This window comes from Pteropus vampyrus, unplaced genomic scaffold, assembly GCF_000151845.1.
Source record: "Pteropus vampyrus isolate Shadow unplaced genomic scaffold, Pvam_2.0 Scaffold53, whole genome shotgun sequence".
Lineage (NCBI taxonomy): Eukaryota > Metazoa > Chordata > Mammalia > Chiroptera > Pteropodidae > Pteropus > Pteropus vampyrus.
This window is the reverse complement of record NW_011888834.1, coordinates 6506467-6531941: the sequence shown is the minus strand read 5'-3', so window position 1 is coordinate 6531941 and position 25475 is coordinate 6506467. Positions and strand designations below refer to the sequence as shown.

General features: G+C 33.4%; 1 protein-coding gene, 1 non-coding gene and 2 pseudogenes across 6 annotated transcripts in view; 1 reads left to right on the top strand and 3 right to left on the bottom strand.

Moving 5' to 3' along the window:
- The window catches only part of PPP2R2A (protein phosphatase 2 regulatory subunit Balpha), a 77387-nt gene that overhangs the window by 2618 nt on the left and 49294 nt on the right, over positions 1-25475 (bottom strand). For all 5 annotated transcript variants that reach the window (XM_011360296.2, XM_023530738.1, XM_023530739.1 and 2 more), the window contains 6 exons: positions 11110-11275; positions 5411-5523; positions 4541-4718; positions 3540-3704; positions 2545-2714; positions 391-482 (listed from right to left, as the gene is read on the bottom strand). In XM_011360296.2, the coding sequence (XP_011358598.1) occupies positions 391-482; positions 2545-2714; positions 3540-3704; positions 4541-4718; positions 5411-5523; positions 11110-11275 (884 nt within the window). The remainder of the gene's footprint in view (positions 1-390; positions 483-2544; positions 2715-3539; positions 3705-4540; positions 4719-5410; positions 5524-11109; positions 11276-25475) is intronic.
- LOC111739773 lies at positions 12909-13024 on the bottom strand (annotated as a pseudogene).
- On the bottom strand, positions 13034-13106 carry TRNAI-UAU. Its single transcript has one exon. It is a non-coding gene; the product is annotated as a tRNA-Ile (tRNA).
- LOC111739734 lies at positions 22948-23066 on the top strand (annotated as a pseudogene).

The following is a 25475-nucleotide window of genomic DNA, read 5'->3' as shown; positions in this document are numbered from 1 at the left end:
GATAATTTTTTAAAAAATTTAAATGTTAAGAGAAATAACTTCTGTTGGCATGTCAAACATGATTGATCTGGTTCACAAAAGAGAAAAATTTAAAGATATTTAAATCATAATTTGTGATGTCTAGAGCTTTTTGTGTATTTTAATACTAATGAAACACAATGTTTAATTTTTTTTTATATGCCACTATTGCTATAAGATTACTATATTTATTTCAAGAAAATCACGGGGGTTAGGGGGTATGAAGTTAGGATTTATAATTTATGTCAGTCTAAAAGAAGTCTGCCATATTTTTAGTGAATATAGCAGACATACCAGGAGTGATAATACAGTAAATTTCTTCACTCTAACAAAATTACATTTGAATGAGAAGTTCAAATTAAAATCAATTACCTATCAGATCCATTCCAACAACATTCAAATTTGTCAAATATGCAGTCATTTTCATACAGTGAACAAAGTTTACTTCTGAGGTATTCGTGCACCTGGGGAAAAACATAAGTATATTCTTAGTTTACATCTCAAGACCTACCAATTAAAATTAGGAAACTGATGATTAACAAGTCTGTATTTTTAAAGAAAAGGTGTGTATAGACATGAGTCTCCCTTCTGTGAACACACATTTTTCCTATTGCACGACCAAAAAAAGTACCCTTCTGGGCATGGCACATGTACTCTCTATAAGTTTGACTAAAATTTTTAGGCCAGAAAATGTTGAAAATGTCACAGAGAAGAGACTAAAGAATATTATAACAATATTTAAATATGCTAACACTTGGCTTTCAGTCCATAAATTGCTGCTTAAAAACACTCAATACTGTGTTTTACTTCTTTTTAAATACCATTTTCTGGGCAAATAACTGGAGCCCTGGCCTGGTGATAAATTATGCATCACTAAAAAATTTGATATCACTTGATATCACTTACACAATATCAAAAACTAATGAAAATGTACCTCTGTTTTTTTGAAATATAATTCTACATTTACTCACTAGTTCACAAAGGGATAAAACTAAAAAATAAATCCTTCATTTAAAACGTATCCTAAGAAATGATACATTTCATTTTTTAAAATTTCAAAGTATTTCTTGTGATTAGATGGAAAAAAAGGAGTTTCACTATCCATTTTCACTTGCAGAGAACTTTCGAAAGAAGTGATAGAAAAGAGTAGTTACTTTCTAAATGCTTAGACTTCTCTATTCTTTATGAAACAACCTAAAGTCACTTTAAGTGTCCATTTCAAGTTTTAGTGGAATGATTCAGGCCATGTCGATGTGACATCAAGTGAAAATTTGTTAACACAAAGGAAGTGCAACTCATGCAGGGTTACGATTAAAAGCGAGCATGTAAGGCAAAACATCAGTAAGATCAAAATTACCCTTCAATCACACACAGCTTAGCGAGATGCCTATACAAATGCAACAAGAATACCTGAATGTGCATATGCTACATTTGAGTATGATGTGACTCTATTCTCAATCACTAATCTAATTTGGCATAGGCAGAAAAACTGCCAATCAGGCAAAATTAGGTAAATCGTAACAATTCAGCAAAGTTTTAGAATGCATGTACAAAGTTCCTCATCAAACAATTTAAGGGAATGAAGTTAAAGTTCAAATCAATTATTCTCAATGGTAGTGGGGTGGTGGTGGTGGTGAGGATCACTAGGAGACAAATGAGAATCTTGGCAGTTATATATAAATGTAATTTGAAGACAGTAGTACTGCATTCTTTGCTTTTGCTTTAAAAATTTCAGACACCACTGAGGGGAATCTTAAGTGGTTTTATGTTTGTTAAAATGGATTGAAAAGTTTGAGAAATACCATTCTAATTTTATTGAGAACACACAACATAAAGAAGGTACCATTTATCAATTCTGAAGTGTTTTCTACTCTGTAACAACCTAAGGCCTAACACAAGTTTCTGCCGTCCTCACCTGTTCCCAACTGTGTGCATCTTCATTTCTTCTCTAGAAGAGGAAGTTAGGGATCAATGGTAGCGGTTGGCTGACAAGGAGAGAATTCAGAACTGACATCCTAGGAGAGGCAACTCTAAAGCCCAACGTGCTGGGCTTTCAAGCCCCTTTCCTTTAGCTTTAGACAAGAGTCTTCAGACAAAAGGCAGAATGCCAGTGCCTTTAACTTGGCATGCTAAAGTTAGGCTCTAGTTCGACTACTACTACACATATTCTGACCAGCACAACTCGACTAGGACTGGCCACTCTCCCCAATCCTTTTCTCTCTCCAGACCTTAATAGAGGGTGTGCTTCCTTCCTCAACTTAAATGTAGATAAGCAGCAGGGGAAATAAGTTGTCAATATTGAACCAAAATCACACTTTAACTGCAAAACTGAATAGACAACACAGCCTATAAAAGTATATATACATTTAACATAAGGAAAAGCAACACACTCATGGACCGCTGCAGAAAAAAGCCTAATGGTGAAAAAACACCGTAGAAGGATTAACACATTATACAAAATTCTTCTCTATAAACACTTGAAAGTAAGTAGGGTATATGATCACTGAAAGATAAAACTGCAAATACCTGGTATGTTTCGACAGGCCTGTTTTCCATATTTAAGTCCCAAATTTTGACTGACAAATAGTCTCTAGTCATCATATATCGACCACTATGGCTGAATTTTACATCGGAAATAGAGGAGATGATTTCAGAAAAAAAAGACCTGTTGCTGGGATCTTCAGGTTCTTCAAACACTAAAAACAAGCAAAAAAAAAAAAAAAAAAAAGTAATTTGTATCATATTCCGGCTTGCATAAGGCATTTGCTGAAACAATTCACAAACTTCCTAGCAGGAAGCTAAAAATGACAGGCTAATAAAGAACTGAAAAACACTTCTCTGGCTATAAACTCCCTTAAAGTTTCTTAAGAGAATGAAGTAAACACTAAAACGGAAAGTGTGGAAGTACGTGCTACACTCCAGAGACCGAGGTTTGTAGGTTCTGCGTATACCTCACTGACTTTGCACTATCGCCACAAGAAACACACCATCCTCACCAAATTCATATCATTTTATTTTTTAGTGGACAGGTAAAATTATTTTGATAAGTTATGTACCAAGTCTTAAAAAGATTTAAAACATGAAGATAATAATGCAACCCCTTAATGTTTTTTAACCCAGTGCTTTTCAAACTTTTTTTTTTTTTTTAAGCCAAGGAAAACTCTTTTCAGAAAAAATCTTCCTGGGAAGTTCAAACAGAAAGAGAGGGAGGGAAGAAAAGAAAGGAACTGCTCTACTTGAATACAGGGGTGGAGAGCCTCACCCCAAGTTACTAAAATGAAACTTTCCATTAAAAATATATCCACTAGGACATCAACAGACAGGCCCCTGAGAAAGCCACCTATGTTCTTCCAGGAGAATAACGTACGATGCCTTGTACAGAGTCAGCAGCTGACCAAGGGTAGATCAGGCTCTGAGCACACTTTAAACCTATGGACATGTGGTTACAATGTCTGAGGCTAATTTCAGACAAAGAGAAAATGTTATCATTTGGGGGAAAAAAAAAGATGCAATTAACTTACATTTAGAATGTCTATCACAGAGGGCAGATGCCCTCATGTCGCATAACCGAATAGTTCCTTTACTGCTGCTGTATACAAACGTGTTACAGCTGTTTGGATGAAATTCTGCTGCTGTAATCACCTCTGTTAGCTCTTCCATATTGGCAGGCTTAATATCCACAATATCTAGATAGCATTTTATTAAGGAATTTCCACTTAGAAAGGGTAAACATAATTTTACAATTCTCAAGTCTAAAAATTCATTCATAGGCTAAAGCACAAGCATTAATTTTGAATTGCATTCTAGTCCTTATGAGTATAATCCCAGAGGGACCAAAGCTTTTAATGCCTAAAAAAATATCTGAGAATACGGACAAATTTTAAATCATTTTAGAATATAGAAGTCTGTTTTTCTGAGTATGATACAAATCCCAGAAGCCATAAAGATAAGTTTATCTTCCTAAATATTAAGAGAAAGTAGTGTACCAATGATGGAGCTAATTTACTTAAAAAATGCTTTAAAAACAAAGGGAAATAAAAATATGCAACTCTAATGAAAACATTAGAATAAATAAATGGTTAATAAATATGAAAAAAAGCTCATTTACTCATAATGAAAGAAATGCAAATCAAAACAGCAAGAGGACTTTTCACCAGACTGGTAAAAGTATAGGGACACAGGCTCTTTTATATACTGTTAGAGTATAAATTATAGCAAAGTGTTAATTTTTCAAATGATACGTATTAGAAATACATTAACAGTAGTAGTAACAGTTGTTAACATTTATCAAGAACTTTAAAAATATATATTTAAAGAAACTATTTATATACATCTCTATATTTATATGTATATAGTGTATGTGTGTGCCAGGTATATATGTTTATATATCACATACTTGTACATGCACAGAAAATTTTCAGGAGGGTAATATAAACAATGAAATGGGGTTTGGAGAAATATTTCTATTGACTTCATACCACCAAAACAAAACAAAAACAAACAAACAAAACCAAATGGATACTAAAACTCCTGTCTGTAATTTCCAGATGCCAAAGATTAATCCTCAAATCATCTGCAGATAAATATGTTTCATAATCACTATTAATAGAAATTGAGTTGATGTGATATGTATGAGCATTGGCAAATATTCTTCGTGGACTGGCCTCAACCATTAGATCCATGGGCCTAAAGACTGGCACCTGTCAATAAGACACATGAAAAACAGTCATTACAAAATATTGTTTACAACAGCATTTAAGGTTCAGAACATTTCATTTCTAGTTTTTGAGACAGCATAAAACAGTATAATATACATATTTAAGTTTTAAGAACAACTGATGTTTATCCTTCAAAGTGTTGAAATGAGAGGAAAAATTAATAATTTCAACAATTTGTCTTCTTTTCCAGATAGCAATACATTAGGATTTGCAGTTCTTCCTAGTAACAATCTTTTGCTTGAAAAACTTGCAAAGTTATTAAGTGTTTATGGTTAAAATTAAAGTAACTAAAAAGGAAATTAGCCCAGTGGGTCTAACTCTTGATATTTTTCAGGTGAACTCGAGAAGATTTGATCCATTTCTACTTTTTTGATCTCCTGAAACTTAATTTTGTAATAGCTGATATTCAAACCACAAGAGCAAAAGAGTGGCACAGAATTATAGCAGTCTGGTGTTGAGTCCCAGTTCTGCTCCTGGCCATAGTGAGACCTCTGTGTGGGTCAGGGTCTGTTTAAACTAGGCGTTTTTAGTGTCCTATCTAGTCACAGAATTGTTGGGGAGGGGGCAGATAGTAATTATCTTAATTATTCAAATTCTGCTCAGGATCTAGAATATGTAATATGAATACAAAACACTATCGAAATTAGAAATTAGAAATTTTCTTATGTACTTACTCGTAGTGTAGTGACTGTAGTAGGATCTCTATACCTTCCATCTTCTTCTTTCAAGTTATATCCTTCGGGTCTTTTGTCCCTTTCACTGATTTTCCATAATTTTATTGTTTTATCTAGGGAGACAATGAACAATGTCCTCAAAAAAAGAGTAATACTGATAGAATGAAAACATTTTAAGGTATGTTTAAACATGCCATTTCATATTTCACCTAAAAAAAATCTCAAGAACAAAATCTCTTATCAGACTTATAACAAATTTCTTATTACTAGGTAAATAAAAACACATAACAAGGAAATACAGGATAGAAACTGCAAATTTATATTAATGAAACTCATAAAATTCTATTTGATATCAAAATCAAGTCACAACCAGGTCTTTATCCTTTAAAAATAAAGCTGCTAAAGGGGAAAAATTTATGTGTATATAAACACATCTGTCTATATATATATATACATATATATATACATACATACACACACACACACATACACACACACACACACACACACAAATGTATCCATATAAATACTCGATATTTAATTTTGAAAAGAGAACAAGTAACAAAGTTAGTTAGGATAGCCTAATTATTATGGTAAGGAATATCTATCTCTCTTGGCCCCACACTTCCTAGCAAATCCTATCAGAGTTCACAAATTCTTTCTATCTTTCCCCACTGTATTAGGGATTCATAAGCAGTAAAAGGGTCGGAAAAAAACTGACCGATTAAAAGCATACGTCCCCAAGTCCTTCAAGACAAATTTCTTAGGTATCAAGAATATATAGGTCCCTCTCACTGTCTCTCAGTATTCTTTACTCTGTCTCTCTCACTCTCTGCCTCTGACAGGAGATCACACTCTGTGGAGTGTTAGCCCTTTTCTAATAAACTTAACTTTCCTTTTGACTCTCTCTCTATATATACTATTTTAAAAAATAAATTTTATTTTTGAATTAAGTTACAAAGGTAGCAGAGTATTTTCATATGCCCTTCACCCAAGTTTCTTCCAATGTCAACATATCATGCAATCTGGTACATTTGTTAAAACTAAGAAATTAACATCATATATTAGTTATTAATTAAATTCCAGACTACACTCGGATTTCACCAGGTTTTCTACTAACTTCCTTGTTTTGGGATCCCATCCAGAATCCAAACCACACTGTATTTAGTTGTCAAGTTTCCGTCTAACTTTAAGAATTTCTCAGACTTTCCTTATTTTCATCATCCTGACAGTTTAGAGAAGCAGTGGTGAGGTATTTTGTAGAAATACCTTAACTGGATATGTCTGCTGTTTCCTCAACCAGACTGGAATCATGAGACTTTAGGAAGAGCGTGAGAGGTGAAGTGAGGGTATGTGTGATCAACAGGACTCTTCTGCTGGTGATGTTACTGAACTTTGATCTCTTGGTTAAGACAGTATGTGTCAGGTTTCTTCACTGCAGTTACTATTTTCCCACTTGCCATACTCTATTAATAGTCTGGAAGTGAGTCATTAAGTCCAGTTTTCACATAAAGCAGAGGTTCCAACCTTTGTGGTACCAGGGACCAATGTTCCTATGAGAATCTAATGCCTGATGATCTGAGGTGGAGCTGAGGCCAAGATGCTAGCGCTAGGGAGCGGCTGCAAATACAGACGAAGCTTCCCCTGCTAGCTGCTCGCCTCCTGCTCTGTGGCCCAGTTCCTAACAGGCCATGGATTACTGGTCCATGGCCCAGGGGTTGGGGACCCCTGACTTAAAGGAAGAATTAAGTTACACTCTCTGTGAGGAGTTGTCATCTATCCGCATATATGAATTCTCCACATATATAAGAAGCATCCCTTCTCCTCAATTATCTGTTTAATGAATCATTTGTTTATATCACTATGAACTCATGCATATTTAATACATTGTAATAATCCTAAAATTGCACTCATATAAAAATATCATTCTTAATAATCTTTCATAAGAAAATGGGCATAATACAATTTTCAAAAAGTATATAAAGGCATTTTAAAAACTCTGTCATACACACAGGTAGCAGGGACTCCTCTAGTCTGGCCACCTCTCTCGGCCTTGTGGAGAAGAGTAAGCCAGCTGCCCCTGTGGATGTCCTCTGCAAAGATGAAGTGTAAACAGAAAAATGGCTAACTCTACTAATCTGTAATCTAGTATTTCACCTAAGCCCTATGAAATCATGTTTCTAGTTATTGTGCAGTTGTTACACACATTTTTATGTGCTATTTAATTTGTATGTATTTATATAAGTTAGATAATTATATATTTTAGAATATTTCACTTGTGCCCAAATCTTAATATAAATGAATCAAGTCTAAATTTTATTTTTTGGGAGAAATTATCATCTAAAGATGATGAGAATGACAAGCCCCCTCGACCCAATCCCCATAACTGTCTTATGGCTTATTCAAATTCAACAACCTTATTAAAAGTCCAGATAAAGAAATCTACAATATACTTATCAAACTTCCCAATGAGATTAAATTTATTTAAATGAGAAGAAAATTTAAAAATTCATGAAAAATTGGGCAAATATTTTTTTAAACAAATTAAACTTCAAAAATTTTAAAGTGGTACATACAATTTGTGACATAACAGGGTAAAAAAACTTTAGCATAAACACAGGACAGGACACAGAAGTACTACACAATTTTAATGTAATGCTTGAGGACAAGGCAGGTTACAAATAAAAATTTTAAATAAATACAACATAAAATTAAATTTAAATTGATGTGCTGCTCTACAGTGACGACTTTTTACCTGGAGTTTTTGGCCCACCGGTACATCTACGATGAGAATAATCAAACTCTATAAGACTGCATGCACGATTATGTGAATTTACACACTTTTCTGTGAAGGGGATTTCAAATTCTCAAAAAAATTTTACTTCCAAAAGGTTAAGTACTACTCTATGTGATTCCCTACATTGCCAACACTCTTAACTAAACAAGTATTCCAGAAGTCCAAAGTCTCCATGTTTTCTTTCGTCCCAGTAGAGGGCTGGGGCAGGGAAAACTATGCTACCAAGAGTTTCTTCTGTGGGAATGCAGCTTTATATAAGGTCCAAAAAACTTATTAACAAACTGCTAAAACACCTACTTACGAGTAAACTTTGTATTACTCATATATTCAAGACCTATGGTCACCAGTTTAAGAGTTGGATGTTTTTGCAACATGGAGGAATTGAGAATTCAGAGAAAAGCAAAAGAAGGTTAAAGAGAAAGAATAAAATCACTTGAAAAACATTAAATGAACTAAAGTTATAAAAGGTGGCTATAAAATTATTTAAGTAAAAATGATCTGAGAAACACTGAACTGTTTATGATGATCGTGGAAAGCCAATGCAAGGATGAAAGTAAGATTAATTTCAGTGAATCAAAACTGAAACATTTGATCACATTTTCTCCCATATTTTCTCCCATTTTCCCACAGCAGTTTCTAATGTTTTTATGAGTATAAAGACCCATTACACATTTGGGGGGAAGGGGTATTATTATGCTAGATCTCATAGAGAAAACTATACAAAATAATAGATATTACTCAGATTTAACAGATGTTGACATTTCCCCATAATTGCCTTCTCTCTCTCTCTCTCTCTTTTTTTTTTTTTTAAAATAAAGCTTTTCAGATATACTTCCAGTCCTATTCCTCCCATCTGTTTTCCTATCCCATCACACCCAGACACAGCAATACCTGTTCTATCCTTCCACATTGGACTCTATTTTTAGCACCAAAAAAAATAATGCCACCCTCAAATACTGTATTTTATTTAGCATTCATTAACAACAATAACAATAATGAATATACAAAAACCTACACTGCATTGTGTAGTCTCCTTTAAAATAACTTTTATTATTATTCAATGATTTCTCGAATTTACAAAGTAATCTATTTGGGAGACACTGTTCATTCTGTCTACAGAAAAGAACTATATAGATTCACAAACCCCTGACCCAACCACTGCAATTCCCAGTGTCTCTCCCACACTGAGCCTTTGTAGAGTTAGGTGTCTAGAAAGGCTCATCTGGTTATATGTTGTCTTGTTTCAAACCACACTGGAGGACATGAAAGCCTGCAAGGAAGACACATGCATATATATATAAGGTGGGAATTGAAAGATATATAAGCTTTAATCCATAAATAAACTGAAATTGAATTTGCTTTCAAATAATACTAAGAAAGGGAAGAAGTATCTGAGAAACAGAACTGGCTGATAACAGAATTGTTGAAGCTGAGTGATGAGTATTACTATAGGGCTTCATTACACGATTCTATTTCAGCCTGTATTTTAAAATTTTCCCCTTTATTAAAAGTAAAATGATTTAGCCTGTAAGAAGTGAACTGCCAAACTGTTAAGAATACTCCAATACATGAAATGTGTAACAGCACACTTCCCTGGGACATTTACTTCCAAAAGTAAAAGCAACATAAATGGTATAATTATGTATTATTTCGTGTCAAAGAAGAAAACAGTAGCCGAAGTGCTATTTGAAATAATGTAGTTTACCATATAAATTAAAACTGAACCAAGATTAGAGTCAACATATGACATGAGTAAACATAATACTCCATCTATGATGCTCTAAGTTATAAGCTGTTATTTCTATTCGTTTTTGTTTTAATAATAATAAGAATGCAGTTTGTGTGAAAAGAGAGGGGTAGAGGGTACAAGTTTCAATGGGCTCGTTAGGGAGAGTTCTGATGAACAGAAAAATGGGCTAGAGGAAGCAAACATCTACAGTGTCAGAGAGTAGCATCATTTTGTGGAAAGCATTTCCAAGAACTCGATACTGAGAGTGGTGAGTGAGGCCTAAACTGGAAAGGGGCCCTCAGCATTTTTTACCATGTCACCCTAGAGGTCACTTGAATTTACATTCTGCAAATGGTAAAGAATGTTAAGGTCCAGGTGCTAAAATCTGCTTTTATGAATAGTGAAGGGATGAGAAAATAAGAGGTTTTCCCCAACCCTGTGCCAGCCTTGAAAAAGTTTTAATCTAAATTTTTACAGACTATGGCTATCCAGAATCTGAAAGTACCCTTCGATCACTCTAATGACTCTTCAGACCCCAGCCCCCAAGAATAAACCAAGTTACAACAACTCACACACAAAAAATTTAGAAAAACAAACAAAAGACCCAACTCTTGACTTGTAATAAAGGAGTTTAAATTTTGGTAAGAGTCACCACGCAATTCTAACCCACATTTAATAACTTTTCCTGAGCAAGCAAAACATTAGAAGAAGAATCTTCTTCCAGATGTGAGGCTTGTTGAAAGGGCTACGGTATATCATTTCCAGTTTGTGTCCATACAGGCAAGGACCAGGTAAGAAGAGAGAGTGTCCTTGAATGGGGACCATCCTTTGAGAGAGTATTTTAAATTTACATTTTGAAATACTCTTTGGAGAGTTTTGGTACACTTACGAAGGAGGAAGAAAGCAAATTAACATTTACTGAGCATGCATTATGTACATTTGGAATTGTCACATTACTCATAACAATACTATAATATATATATTACTACCTCCAGTTTGCAGAGGAAAAAACTTAGACTCAGTGTCAGTAACCTGCCCAAGGCTCGGCCAAGAAGTGGCAGAAACAGAATCTGACCTAAATCCACTGGTAAAGCCCATTCTTTTCACTACAAACTGTGTGTGTTAAAAACATGAGTATATAGAAGGCATATGAAAAGAAAAACTTTCACTTACCATTGGTAGACAATAAAAATTGAGCAGCATTTTTCTGGGGTAACCACCTAATTTTGTTGATCTTTTCTTCTATTTCTAAACTTTTCAAGTAGTCAAACTCTGGTTCATGGCTCTGAAAGGTGCTGTAAACATTATATTCTCCTCTGCTATGAGATTGGATTTTGTTCTAAAATAGAAACAAAAATATTTGGACTACTGATGAGAAATATTTCAAAATAGTCAATGTAATCAATTCAAACATATCTTGCAAATTCTGGTTGATTTATTTAAATATAAATATATACTTAAAGGCTTTGAAGGAATAAATAAGGAAGCTTAAAAGAAAAAAAGGAAAAGCTAAATAAAGCTTAATAATTCAGCCCAATTCACTAGGAAAAGTGACAATGAAATATAGATCAATTTGATTACTAATTTACCATTGTATTTTAAATAGTAGAGACATATATGATTAGAGTCTGAGCATCCTTAATAAGGCTGCTTATCTAAAAAGTAAAAATTCAATGAGAAAAGCCTGTCGGAAACAACTGACTGAGGAGCACCTTGCTCTGCCCACATTAGGGTCATTTCTCAATCAGTTATTTAACATGATATGTTGTCCTCCTCCTTTCCCTATCTCCTGCCCATCTTTAGGTCATTTCACTGCTGAAAAACTCTTTTAAGAGCTCTCATAAATGTAATGGCATCACTTGACCTCCACCTCCCACCCCAAGACCACAGTTACATAGCTGTTACTCATTAAGCCTACATTCAGCATTACCCAGCAAACCTTACCCCATAGCCTTGTCAACAACAGCTTACCCTCCAGAATTTAGCTTCCTTGTACTATGAGCCTGACACACAGTGGTTTATTTCATTTAGTATCGGTGTGAGTGAATATAGTTTAAGTTACTGAATAGAGGCTACTTGTGAACTTCTTTGGGCATTAACACTAATACCTTAACAAAAGTGAGAATTCTAACCATGCTCAGAATTTCATCATTTAACCTATCATCACGATTAAAAATCTTTCCATCAAAGTCCAGTTCAAAAAACCTATGTAAAAATAGTTTAAAGGAAAGATATTATTGATAGTCAACTAATTTAAATAGAAATGAATTAGCTAATAAAATGTTTAACATTACTTAATAAGAATAGTCTATTATTATTATTATTCTCCATATTAAAAGAAAATCTTATTGAATCATTATCTTGAAAGCATGTTTTGGGTTGTTTTTCTAGTAGCTTGATTATCTGGATTGATCATTTATATTTACAGTTCTATCTGGACACTCTGATAGCAGTATCAATTATGATTGAGTGTGTTTGCCAATATTAAGAATGCAGAGCATACCACAGAACATGATTCACACTGGGGATATAGAAGGAGTAAAAATCAAACTCAGAATCTTCGTCTCGTCACTATACTATTATACCAAATTAGATAACGTAATTCATTAAATAAACATGTATACACTACTTTAGAAGAAATTCCATACCTCTTCCACCTAAAATAACTCAATCTGAAAAGGTTTATCATGTCACCCCCCCAAAAAAAACTACAGTAGCAATTTGATTTTAATATGAATGCTGTTTTAAACTTAAGCGAGAGACTACATAGTACTGCTTACTATGTAGTTCTTAGAGGTATAGATTTAATGAGACAGAATCTCTACCTTAAAGTAACTTGATTATGTGAAACTTCAGTCAAAAGTAGAAATTAAGCAGAAGGAAGTCTAACTCTGGGTGGTGAACACACAATGCAATATATATATATATGACTTTCTTTTCTTTAATTTTTTAAAAATTATTATTATTATTTATGCCAACAGCACCTGGTCTTCCTAGGTGGTCTCCCATCCAAGTACTAACCAGGCCCGACCCTGCTTAGCTTCTGAGATCAGACATCGGGCTTATTCAGGGTGGCATGACCGTAGACCATGGACCGTGGCTCCACTGGGGCACGAACCCAGGACCTTCTGCATATAAAGCAGACGTGCTAACCACTACACTATGGAACCATGTCCTATATACACCTTTCTGTTGAATGATACACTTGAAACTTATTTGATTTTGTTAATCAATGTCACTCCAATAGTTTTTAATTAAAAAAAAAAAAGTATAAATGAAGGTCCATATAATTCAGGTAAGCAATACAAAGAGCCAAGGGTGAGCACACATCGTTCCGTATACAAAAACTGGGTTTACATGGGTCATACTTTATTTGATGATGAGTCAAGAAAAGCACATACATATGAAAATATTTCCTGAAACAAAAAGAACATAATCCTAAAGAATCAAGAGTAACTACATGGGTCTAAACATGATCCAAAACACAAAATTACGGAGGTGTCTGGCAGTTTCAGTGGAGTGTAAGCACTGTTTCTTCACAACAGGAAAAAAATACATATATCACACAGGAGAAAGTTATGCTTAAAAAGTCAGAGATGCCAGGCTGTGCTCATGTACTAGCATCCACTCTCTCCTGAAACTCCACTAAAATTACAGTAAAAGAATTTTTAAAGACAAATTGACAAGAACAAAAAGAATTAACAGCAGAAATGACAGCAGCAGTCGCTAATGCAAGAGGCCATAAAAAAGATACATGAGTGGTAACTGACTTAGCCAGCAGCGAGATTTTCTCTAAAACTCAGCGAGGGGCATTTACATCACAATGATAAGAGTGTTGTTCTGAGCATGAACTAAGTACGGTGAGCAAATATGGAGAAAAGGAAACGGTAATACACGTCTTCAACACTGTGCCACTCAAACCAGAATACATCAAAGTCAAAGACGGCTTTTTTTTTGGTTCTACAAACACTTCTAAAACCATAGGGAATTGTGACACATTCTAAAATGTCTCATAAGTTTTCTTGCACAGCCTTTTACACCTCCCTTTTTTTTTTCTTAGCTTGCCATTATGATCACCAAGAGAGAATGTATTTTCTTAACCACACAATCTATTTATGTGAATTTTTCTATAATAATTTAGAAGTGCTTTATCCCCAACACCTGTAATAGTGTCAGGCATACAGGAAACATTCAATAAAAATTTTCCAAGTGCACAAAAATTACAGCAAAAAAGAATGAATACACACAGTGGTGCTAGTATAGTACAAGGAGGTTTGAGTTAACCTGGTAAACGGAATATAGAGCAGAAATTGGAAGTAATCGGTTAGATGCACAAAGAGCAAGACGGAAGAATCTTGAGAACACAGCTTGTGAAAAAGTAGGTCATAATAAGACATAGGATTCTTCACATAACAAAAATAAAATACACGAAAACAAAATAACATTTCAACATGGACACAAAAAGTCCATAAATATACAATTGGTACTATAACACTTTAAAGCAAAGTAATGAAGACAGTGGAAGGGTTCTCATACTTGGTCTGACAAAGGAGGCATTGCTGAGCCAGGATGGTCTTTTCACTAAATCGTTTCAGTCAACTGGCTATTCATATGTAACAAAACGAACCTTGATCCCTACTATCTCAAATTATTCATGCAAATTGATTCCAGGTGAATCAAATATAAATGTGAATGTTCAATAATTAAGTTCTAAGACAACACTGTCTAAGACAGCCTTCTGCAATGAAGGAAACCACCTATGTCTGTGCTGTCCAATATGGTAGCCATTAGCCACATATAGTTATTGAAACACCTGGAATGTGGCTACTGTGACTAAGAAAGTGAACTTTAGATTTTATTAATTTTAATGAATTAAAATTAAATAGCTACATGGAGCTAGTGACTACAATACTGGAAAGTGGAGATTTAAAAGATAACAGGAATATAAACTTCCTGGGCCTTGGGGTAGAGAATATTTCTTCACAGGACAGAAAGAGAAGTAACCCTAAGGGAAACATTGATAAATTGCATAGTATTAATACTAATAACCTCTATTTGTCAAATTATGTACTATTCAGAAAAATAAAAAGGCAAATCTTAAAATGGAAGATATTTCCAATAAATATGACTAACAAAGGGTTCATATTCGATATGTAGAGAAAGCCTACAAAATCAGTAAGAAAAATGAGACAACCCAGTAGAAAAGATGTGCAAGAGATTTTAGTAGGCACTTCACAAGATGATATCCGAATGACCAATAAACATATAAAAAGATGCTCAACCTCAGAGTTAACGAAATACAAATTAAAATTAATATAAATTAATACAAACATTCAAGAGGTTTTGAGTTTATCTTATTGTGGTATTTGTCAATAAGATAAACTCATAACCTCTAGAATTAATTTGTATTAATACCACAATAAGATAAACTCATAACTTCTATAACGTTTGCAATTTTAAAATGAATGACAGCATAAAGCATTGGCAATGATGTGGAACAGACAGAATTTTCACATTCTGTTCATGAGAATAAAATTGGCAGAACTACTTTTCATTGTGCCATCTACTAAAACTGAATGCCTATCCCATAACATCATCAAGAATGTTCATAGCAGTATTATTCTTAATAGCCACAAACTAAAACAACCAAAATGTCTGCATCTACAAGATAATGCATAAATTGTGGTATAGTAATAAAAAAGAACATTTTAAAGCAGTGAAAGTGAGCATATTATATCTATACGAACAAAATACTGATCAAAAAGGGCAGACACAAAATACTGTATGATTCTATTTATAAAAAGTTCTAAAACTATCTATCTAATCTATCTACAGCAGAAAAGACTAGAAGGGAAAGTACACTTCCAGACGTGGAAGCGGGCCTGAGCAAAAGAAGCATAGCTCAAAAGGCCAAAAGTTCTAAAATTTTAGGCCAAACTAAGTGTTAGAGATAGGGGAGAAATTATTAAGTAGAAAGGGGGAATGAGAGTGTTTATGGAAGGGTAAGGAGATCTATTTCTCAACCTAGATGTCTGCTGTGTGATAACCCACTGATGTTTTGTGCATTTTTCTGTGTATACTTTAAACATTTTTTAAAAATATAATACAAAAATGCTGAAGATGCTTAAAAAAAATTATGGAGATTCCTCAAAAAAGTTAAAAATATGATCCAGCAATCTCATTTCTGGGTATACAACCAAAAGAAATGAGAACAGAACCTCAATGAGATTTTTCATAATAGCTAAGAGGTGAAAGCACCCTAATTGTTTATTAACAGATAAATGAATATAGAAAATGTGATATATAACACAGACACAATGGAATACTATTCAGCCTTATAAAAGAACTGTCATACGCTACAATGTGGTTGAACCTTAAGGACATTATACTAAGTGAAATAATCCAGTCACACACATACCCACGAAAACACTGCTTGATTCCATTTAAATGAGGTACCTAACGTAGTCAACCTCATATATACAGAAAGTAGGATGGTGAGCTGTGAGGAAGGTAGGAAGTTGTTCAGTGGGTGCAGTGTTTCAGTCATACAGGACAGGGGCGTTCCAGGGATCTCTGACAGAACAATGTATATGTGGTTGGCAATACTATATTGTACACTTGGAAAATGTTAGGAGCTTGAATGTTATGTGATATTTTGCCACAATTAAGTAACACTACGGCACACAAAAACAAAATACATATTAAAAGAACACATTCAAATGGTTATCTGTGTTAGGGAGAGGTGAATAAAAGCACATTCAGCAAATAAAAGGTAATGTATATGCGCCGGAAACCTCGGAGCACGTTTGTTTGCCTAAAGAGGGCCTCACCATGACCTAATGGTAATATTTTATGCATTCAAGTATATCCCTGAGGTTCAAACAAACCAAAACAAAATATATAAAACAACAGTAAAATCTGATGGTGTTAAAACCAACTAACCATTTGGAAAGAGAACTAGAACTTCATTTCTTACACAAAAGTAAATTCCAGAGGGAATAATTAAATGTTTAAAAATAAATAAAAGTAGCAGAAGGAAAGTACAACAGCGAATTTCTATATAATTTTTAAGTGAAAAACAGCTTGTAAGTATAAAAACAAAAGCAAAGAGCAAAGAAAGATTGACACATGACTAGGTAAAAAAGTAAAATATTTCAAAGTTAAAAAAGTTTACTGAGGAGAAAACTCTTAAGATAACAGGTTACTTCTATCTTTCATGAATCAAACAAAAGTCCTTAAAAATCACTAAGAAAAATATTAATATCCTCCCCTGAAAGATGACAAAAGTCAAAAGTTGGTAATTTACATTAAAAAAAAAAAGGTCAGTAAGTATATGTATGACTACTCATCATCATTAGTAATCAAAACTAAGGGATGTTTTGACCTTAAACTGATAAAGAATTAAAAATGTGATAATGACCATTGTTTTAATAATGAGAATGTGGACAAAAGTCATATTCTAGGGGATAATTTGTCAATATTTACTGAAAGTCTTAAAAAACATAACACTCAACAATTCTACTTCAAAGTATAACCTAATAAAAAACAATATATGCAAAGATGAACACCTTAATGCATAAAAAAACTAAATGTCCATCAGGTCAAGTAAATTATACTATAGAACCAATTAAATTCTTTAAGCAGATCAATGTTTCTTAACCGTATTAACTTATGTGTAATACTATCTTCTGTAAATTCCACAAGCTACATGTTTATTAAACTTTGTCGCTTAAGTTTAAAAAGAAAAACACCAGATACATTCTTTTCAACTACACATGTGCTTCTTTCCACTTGATGGTTCCAATACTCCCTTCACTTACTTCTCTGATTGAGACTGAGATTAACCTGAGAAAACATCACAGATATAAAATGAAAAGTTAGAGTGATATGTATATGATTCTGGTTCTGCAAAAACACAATATAAAAAATCCCAGAATACACAGAGACTGGATCTTCATTCCTGTGATGGGATAATTTTGGATTTTTATCTTATTCTTTCTGGAAATGATAGTTTTCATATTTTCAATTAACATATTAAAAATAATCAAGAGTTAAAAAATGACTTCTGAATGAACATCACTTGACATTCTCTAATAGCCAATTCTGAAAATAAATAACTGCATTGTGCTTTTAACTTCTTTCTTCGTTAAATAAAATTGTAAAAATGTGAGAAATATTTATTGTTCCTTCAAGAAAACACTGAAAATTTTAGAAAACATTAAATGTAATTTACTTTGAGCATCTCACAAATGAGAATAAATGGATATTTTTTAAGCCTCTAAATAGAACACTAAAAATTAGTTACTGTTTGTTAATGTTCCTTTAATCTTATATTTGTTACAGGTAATCATTTGTTTTGATTTCAAGGTAGTTTATTTAGAGTTTTATATAGTCTTGTGAAATGGCCACTTAAGCAGTGACAGAAATGGTACAAAACAGAATTAATTCACATCTGATAACTAATCACCATCACTGTATTCTGCAATAAAAGGGAACTTTCAGGAAAAAATTTTTTTTTTCAATTGTTTCTTAACAATAATGGTAGTGGCATACATCAACATTTTCTAGGATCTTATTACATTATATCCATTAATAAGCTAATGCTCATTGAGTGTCTATTATGTACTATAGTAAGCAATATGCACTTTAGAAGAATATCAGCCACAATTTCCTATCCTCAAAACTGGAAGACATAAAAAGACTCATAGGCAGAGAGAACAAACTGATAGCTGCCAGATGGGAGGGGGGTTGTGGGGCTGGGTTGAAAAAGGTGAAGGGGTCAAGAAATACAAATTGGCAGTTACAAAATAGTCACAGGGATATAAAGTATAGCATAGGGAATGTAGTCAATTATACTATAGTAACTGTATGTGGTGTCAGGTGGGTACTAGACTTATGGGGGATCACTTTGTAAGTTATATAAATATCTAATCACTGTGTTATATACCTGAAACTATAAACTAAAAATATAATATTGAATGTCAACTGTAATTAAAAAATAAAATAAAAATGGACTAAAAACTAAAAAAACAAGAGTATACAAAAAACCCCCTGGAAGACAAATGGCAAAGATAAAAAGGATACCTGGTTGAAAGAATTAGAAAATCAATTCAAGCAATATTAATATTTGTCTTTAATATGCAAATAAAATTTAAAGGAAATGTATGTTACAATTAAAATAATGCTTTAAAATGTTATAAAATCTAAAATTGTTACTGTGCTATTTATAATTATCTAATTACCTAGAATATTTTATTCTAAATCATGCTATGTGATAAAGTTACAGAGGAAGAATGCTTATTTAATCTAGGGTTTGCATACTGTAGAACAACAACAAAAAACCACACTCACTCACTCTGGCTCTGTGTATCTCTCTCTGCCTCTCTCTCAGACCACAGTTTCTTTCCCATGATATATCAGCAAGAAAAGGAAATCGATTATCTCAAGCCTCTCTGACCATGTTCCTCTCAAACAGAAATTTCAACTTTAGCCCTTATGGAGCTGCTTTCTCTCTGATACAGGCATTCAGCAGATGGATCTTATTTGTGTTAGATTTAAAACGGAGGAAAGATGATCCTTTTTACGAATTTTGTCTATTTTTACCTTACAGGTTCATAAAACATAATCCTCTGAACCTCGATTTCTTCTTCAAGTGTTAAAAAGAATTTATCCTCTCTACTTTTGGAGTGACAGGGCAGTTTTGAGAATTAAATGAGAAAGTGAGCAATGTTATTATTAGTTTCTCTTCCAGATAAGAACAGAACCGAGTGCAATCAATCCACATTATGCCATTTAGAGATAACATGATGCAGCTAAATATACAATGGCCTGGAATTCAAGGAGCCTAATTTCAATTTGAGTTAGGAAATCTATAACAACCTCTATTCTACTCAAGTATTTACTTTGAGAGAGCATAAAGAAATATTTGAGAAAGAACCTAATTTCAACAATTTCAAAACCTGTCTACACAACCTAAATCACAATTTGAAAGAAAGAAAAAAGATTTGCAATTTAACATCCTTAAGGCACTGAGAAAGTAAAATACGGTGAAGTATAGATACTACTCTATAATAAAGAATCTTGTCTGATAAACGTGCATTTTAAAACTCAGTGTGGAGATTTCAATAAACAATGTAATAACCTGCCTGGCAATTTGGGAGTGGGTGGAAAAGGTGGAGGAGGGGAAAATCTCTGTAATATAAATTCTTACCAGACAATGAATTTAAATGAGACAAATTTGAGGGCAGGAAATCAACAACAAAACTTAAAGGCAGCCCATCTATCTACAAAACTGAAATACATACCATCTCATGAGAGAAAGAACTGATGCCCCTCACAATACATGGCCTATACAAATCAATTTAATGAATACACCACTAGAAAAAAGAACACAGAGCAAATAATTTTAATTATCGGGCGTATAAGAGGTAAAGTAAAACTAAGACCCAGTAAAATAGTGTATTTTTAACCACCAACTTATCACGTTTATCTCTTTTTCTCTCTATGCAGATGGGGGGGAAACATAAACAAAGGCGGAAAAAGCAAGCCCAAAATTTTTTGAAGTATAAATTGGTAAAATTTTCTATAAGGAATTTGGCCAACATAAGACTTAAAAATGTTTACACTCTTTTATCCAGCTATTATATTTTGAGGACTATTCTAAGAAAATACTATGTGCTTCAAAGATTCATCTACAAGAATGATATCATAGTGTTATTAATGATAGAAAAAAAGTAGCAGGGGACACAGAGCAAGAAATAAACAATGTAGATATCTAATAATATAGACTACATTAAATAAACTTCAGTACATCTCTGTAATGGAGTATCATGTAATCTAATATTAAAGATGATTTAGAATCTTTAATGACATAAGATATTTTTACATATGGTATGTGAAGGGAAAAATACGACCCTAAATATATTATAATTTCATTTTAGAAAGATGGGCCTTTGATAGACACCAAAAATGTTTTTGTTTGGTGAAGTTCTAGGTGCTTTCTTCACCCTTTGTTCATATTTCCTAAATTATCTACAATGAATATCATGAGTTTTTAATTAAGAGGGGAAAATTACTTATGATAAGAATATAACAGAAGTATTTTGAGTGTGAAGTTGGGGAGAAAATGGCATAGAAAAAAAGTATGCAAATTTTAAAATTGCTGGATAGTATTAGTTTCATAGATCTGGATCTGTTTTTTGTTGCTAGGATTCTTTTGGGGGGGACAATAAAAGAAATATGGTTAATTCAACTTCTGGGTAACAGATAAAATGAGAAATGACATATTGATGTCAAAAGCATTCTTTAAAGATCTAGTTTCTGGCCTTAAGAAAAATAACATTTAAAGGAATCCTCTCTTGTATAACAGTTGTTCAGTGGCATTCATACTGATACGCCCAGCAATAGTATTCTAATGAATTAGAAACTCAAAAAATTAGTAGGTAACTGATAAATATGTGATAGCTGGTTCAGTAGAAATCTAGACAATAGATGCCTGAACAAGAGAGGAGGTGGATGAATTCATGAACGAATACAAATGAGAACAAGAACTCAGGTTTTAAACTCTCAGTTCAAACTCTAACTTTTCCTTCTCTAAATCTACTATAGAGAAGATATCGTTTGTTAATGGCTATTATTAAAAAGTATGAAGATCAAGTTCTTTCCCCATTACTGTAAAGTAATGAAACTGATTTTCCTGTGTGCTACAAAGGCTCAATTACCTTAGGCTCATTAGAGCAAGTAAGATTTTTTCACGTGTAACAATATCCAGCATTATGGACATTCATCTCAACTTACATGGAATCAGTTTTTACCCACTTGATGAGGTATGTGATCTTAGGAAAGTTATTTTCTCTAAGTCTCAATGCATTTATATATTTGCAATAAATCAAGACACAAAGTGTGCATACATCTTCATTTATATATTTGTAATAAATCAAGACACAGAAAGTGCATACAACTTCATTACTTTCATGAATTAAGATTTAGGGGCCCTGGCAGATAAACTGCTGTTGATTGATATACCCAGGTCAGAATGGGAAAAGCTATGGGCAGGGAATCAGAATATATGGGTTCTGGATTAAGGGCTCACCTCTTTGTTAACTGTATGACTCTGGATAAGTTAACCTGTTGTCTGGGACCCCCGTTGCTTTATTGGTAAAAACAGATGCATTAGCAAGCATTGTAAATTTGGGGCCCACAGACTATCCAAAGCTCAGGGGTCCAGGGACGGGACCCAGAGAGTTTGTGAACTTGGATGTGGTGGAAACTTTATTTTCACTAATCTCTGGCAGAAATTCAGCATTTCTTTTAATTACAGATGTAGGCAACAAACTATAGTGCTATCAAAACCTGTGTCTTTGTCACTATAGAAATGATACGTTTTAAAAATCACACCCCAGAACAAAAACACATATTATTCCATGTTTTTTTATACCTTGAAAAACATATTTCAATATAATTTCTTTCATAATTCTTTGTATTTTATACAATTAAAACATTCTGACAAGTCCACAGAATTTACCAGGCTACTGAAGGAATCAATGGCACAAAAAAAGGTTAAGAACCTTTGCAAACTCTGTAACTTCACCTCTCAATTTCTATGAATGCACTATATACATAGAAAGTTCAAAACAGGCCAAAAAATTCAGTTGACTTTGGGAGAGGAGAGTAGCAGTGATGGAGAGGACAGAGAAGGCTTCTGGAGTTCCAGTAATATCTCATTTCTTGATCCAGAGGATAGTTACACAAGTGTGCTTGTTTTGTGAAAATTCATGGAACTGTACACTTACGATTCTGTGCGTTTCTCTATATGCATGATGTATCTTGAGAAAACTGTTTAAAAGTATTTTTAGATAATATAAACTTGAAAACTTTATTCTGGAGCTTTTATCATCCTGGTATTGGAATATAAACAATTTTAATTTTACATTTTCTATTAGGTGAATTCCCCAAAGGACCTTAAAAAAAAAGTGAAGTGCCAGAGTCTTGCCTCCAGAAATTCTGATTTAAGTCTACGGCCATGCCACCCTGAACAAGCCTGATCCTGTCTGATTTCAGAAGCTAAGTAGGGTCAGGCCTAGTTAATACTTGGATGAGAGATCACCTAGGAACACCAGGTGCTGAAGGTGTAAAAAATAAAAAATAAGGGATTGTAAGCTGACAAGGTCCTTGCAATCTATGAGGTCAACCAAGGGTTGCCTCTCCTAAAAAAATTAAAAAAAAAAAAAAAAAAAAAACAGTTTTTAAAAAAAAATTAAAAAATAAGAAATTCTGATTTAGGGGTTTCTAGGAATCTGCATTTTAAATAAATGTCCCAGGTGATTCTAACATGTTGTACTCTGAAAAACACAATTGTAGATCAAAGAGTAAATGAAAAATGAAAATAGTTAAGGCCTGGTAGCTTAGAAAATAAACCTTATTTTATAGATAACTTTGGAAGAAACCATACTGTTATTTTCTTGAACTTCTTGTGTGTTTTTTTCAATATTCCTAACAGATGGGCATCTAACTCATCTGTATTTATTTTCACATAAAAATAATCTCTTCTTTCACATGAATCCCTAAAAATCATAGTGACTTCTTCTGGTTATACAGCCTCAATCCCGTCAACCATTCCCCACGACATGTCTAAATTTGCTATTCTAATTGGCACACAATAAGTACCATGTTAAGTGAATGCTGCCACGTCACTCTAAAACAGTAGATCTGTTCCTTCTCTTAAATAAACATCAAACTAAATCAACCCCTTTGTATAAATGATAGTGAAGTCTATTAAACTGCATCTTGACTTTGAGTCCCAGTCTCAACTTTTCAAATAATTTAGAAAGAGAATACAATTGTATTAACAGTACCATCCACCTTTTGTGATAAGCATGCTTTCTAAGGTTTCTTCTATTTACTGTTGAGTTTTAGGAATATCACATTAAGAACCAAAAAACAAAAACAAACAAACAAACAAACAAACAAAAACAAGAAAGAAATTCCAGTAGTCACCAAAAACACAAAAGCTGCATAACAATCTGGAAAGAATCCAGGAGGAAATGAAAAAAAGAACCACCTCCATTCCCATCTTTCTCCTTAACTGTCCATTAAAAAAAAAAAATCACATACTTACTTTGCTGTCAAAAGCTATGATATATAAACTATGGAAATAAGATAGATGGGTCATCTATTTCAGGACATGGATTAGATATAAAAAATATGAACTCCCTAATAGGGGTGATCACTTCATATGGTATAAACGTTTAATCGCTATATTGTACGCCTGAAACTAATATAATATTATGTGCCAACTTTAAGTGGGAAATAAATCTAAAAAAATGTGGACCCTTACTGACCACGTGGTAGGTATGCTATCTCACAGAAATTACCTTTCCATTGTGCCTCAATTTCCCTACATGATCTGCTTCTTCTACCACAGCGATTATGCCAAACAAAAAACGACTCAAATATATGTTATAAAAATACTATTAAATGAGAGCAAAAATGTTAGAGGATTATCAGGCTGAAATACATTCAAACTGAATTAAGACCTTCTAAATAAATACCTGGTTTCTTTGAACAGGGGATAAATAAGCAGTGAGACACATACATGACAAGATGACAGGATGACCTGCCATGTCTGAAGGGTAAGAGAAGTAAGACAGAAAGGTGAGTTAAAGAGTAAAAGTCTGATGTGCCAGGTTCACTGCTGCTACTGATTACTTTTTCTTAATTGAGAACAACAAAAAGAGGGGGCGAAAATATTGTGGTCTCTAGAGTCAATTGAAGCTCTGTAAGGAATCCTGCCAAACTTGAAGTTGAAGGTGAGAGGATAAAGCCACAATAGTGTAGATGCCATTGTGTTCTGCAAACAGCGCTAGCATCACTATCAGAGACTAAGAAATGCTCACCAGACAGGCACCAGCGTACCCTGGAACGTATTATAATAGCTGTGGTTGTTAGAAGAAGCTGGACTGTAATTTAGAGATCCAACTTCTAACCTTAGAGCCTTGCTATTAAACTAAGCAATACAACTTCGTTATATAACGTTTTCGCGGCATTTATCTAAAAATTTGGGCGGGGCGGGAGGAAACATCTTTAAGTTCTCATCCACTTTTCAAAATGTAACACTGTTTTACAGACATACATATATGAATTCGTAAAATCTAATCTAAATATGGTAGGTACCAAAAAAAGGTGCCTCTCTAAGTGTAAGGCACATACATTTATAATCAATGATGCAGATATTGACTGTACTCAAGATGGCACGATATTAGAAGCTCCAATGTAAAAGAGGGCTTTAAAATGTAGAAAATTAGGTAAAACACACCAGATTAATATTAATTAGATTACATTTGGGGGGATTCAATTATTACCATCGTTATTTAACCTATCACTTAAAAAATACACTGATATTTACACTAAGTAAATCTCAAAAGACATGCTACTAATCTGAGATTCCAGATAATGAATCTCGTCTTGAATTCTTAAATGCAGTTAAGAATAATAAATGAAAAAAAAAAAAAAAAGGGAAGTCCTTTTTTCCTACCAGCAGC